This window comes from Propithecus coquereli, unplaced genomic scaffold (assembly GCF_000956105.1).
Source record: "Propithecus coquereli isolate 6110/MARCELLA unplaced genomic scaffold, Pcoq_1.0 Scaffold18, whole genome shotgun sequence".
Classification (NCBI taxonomy): domain Eukaryota; kingdom Metazoa; phylum Chordata; class Mammalia; order Primates; family Indriidae; genus Propithecus; species Propithecus coquereli.
The window spans coordinates 7,305,492-7,307,284 of record NW_012142745.1 but is presented as its reverse complement, the minus strand read 5'-3'; the positions used below and the strand labels follow the sequence as shown (position 1 = coordinate 7,307,284).

The window sequence follows — 1,793 nt, the reverse complement described above, 5'->3', positions numbered from 1 at the left end:
ACACACACACACACACACACACACACACACACACACACACATATGCAAACTGAAAACACTTTAACATTCTTTCAAAAAATCAAAAGGTGTGCATTCTTTTTTTGGTATCAATACCCTAGGAAATTTAGCCTCAATTTGGAAGGCTGCAATCCCGGGCTCATTAGCTTGTAGCTGGTAGGTTTTGCATCATAAACATTATTTCATTCGAACAAACTTTGAGCACTTGGTACCAAACAAGAGGTTTAACAGCCATAAAATTCTGCACAGAGAGCATACACTGAGAATTCCACCTGCCTTCAGAGGATCACATAAATCTGATTATTGATGAATCTCGGTCATAATCTAGGAAGAAGATAAAACTCTATTTTAAGGTTAAGAACTATACACAAGGGCCATGAAAGGTAGGGATTTTCATAACACTCTGGCTATTAAAGTGGTTGTATGTTCCCTTGTGCTTTTACCAAGAGGTTATTGAGCATGAGCTTTTATTTAGGAGAAATTGAATTCTGTCTCCATCCCATCTGTAACTCCGTATGCACAACACACAAGTCAATAACTTTTGTTAACTAAAGCGAGGACCCTGTCAACAGGGTGGATGGCTTTTTGTTACAGCTGAGGTGCCACTTTCACATCACGTTATCAGGTCTAACTCTGGTAAGCCCCTGCTTGACCAGATGACAACACCACAACCTTAGCAACACTCACAGATTTCCCCATGTGCACAAAACCCGGAATACTTTTTTATCTATATTTACCGCTTTATTGCTTCTTCTTGTCTTCGGCGTTTTTCATTCTTCTCCTTCAAATAGGCCAGGTTTGTTTCATTTCTCAAGCGATCATTCTCTCGAGCAATGTCTGATGCATTCTGAATAACCAAGCCATCGTATGCCTTCATCCCCATATCCTCAATATACTGGAGAAATGTGTCCAAAGGGTCTTCCTCAGGATTAGAACTCATCATCTTGGAGGATATCATGTAAAAAAGAGCACTTCCTGTAGAGTGAAAACACATTATGCTTTTATCAAGGGTGGAGGTAAAAGCAAGGTGCTTTTAATTATCCCCGATATTGTCAGTTCAAATCTCCAATGATTATGGTAGAATCCATTTGGAGAAAATGTCTCATTAGAAATCACAAAGAACCAGAGTATTTTAAGTAAATATTAAGTAAGAGCTACTGAATAGCAGACACTCCCTCAAAGCAGCAACCTTGGCAAGACAAAGGCCAAAGCTCTTGGACTGAAAGGTGATGTGAAGATGTAAATACCGTATGCAAAGAGAAATGTTTGATTGAGGTAATTAGAGTAATGATTTTGTTTCACAAAAACATGTTTTTATGCCAATAAGATATATCAGATTGAAGCTTCATTTATTTCTGATTGTCATACAGACTTTTCTGTTCAATTTCAAATAAAATGATACAATTATTTGGAATGAACTTTTGTGTTATATGTGCTTTCCTTAAAATTTTCAATTAAAATTTATGAATATGAACTATTTATGCAAAATATAGTAGTGATAAAAGAAAGATACATTTTAATATAATTTTTCTAGGGAATAATCCCTTTTTGACCCTCAGTTATTTTCCAGAATGATCTTCTATAATAGTTTCATGCTGTAACACAAGTATCATAGACCACCACAGCCACATTAATCCTGACCGTACTATTAATTCAAGCATTGACAACTGTTATATCATTGCTACATGGTTTAAAAACGTGAGCCACAGAAGGGATTACTGAAAAACCAAAATCAAATCAAAACAAAACAAAACAAAATAGCATAGGACTTTCAA

At 36.0% G+C, this 1,793-nt stretch overlaps 1 protein-coding gene across 1 annotated transcript in view; it reads right to left on the bottom strand.

The window, feature by feature from the left end:
• Nucleotides 1-1,793, bottom strand: part of NYAP2 (neuronal tyrosine-phosphorylated phosphoinositide-3-kinase adaptor 2) — a 277,315-nt gene that overhangs the window by 264,708 nt on the left and 10,814 nt on the right. The window contains exon 2 of the mRNA XM_012642508.1: nucleotides 756-993. Coding sequence (XP_012497962.1) covers nucleotides 756-976 — 221 coding nt within the window. The 5' untranslated portion in view covers nucleotides 977-993. The remainder of the gene's footprint in view (nucleotides 1-755; nucleotides 994-1,793) is intronic.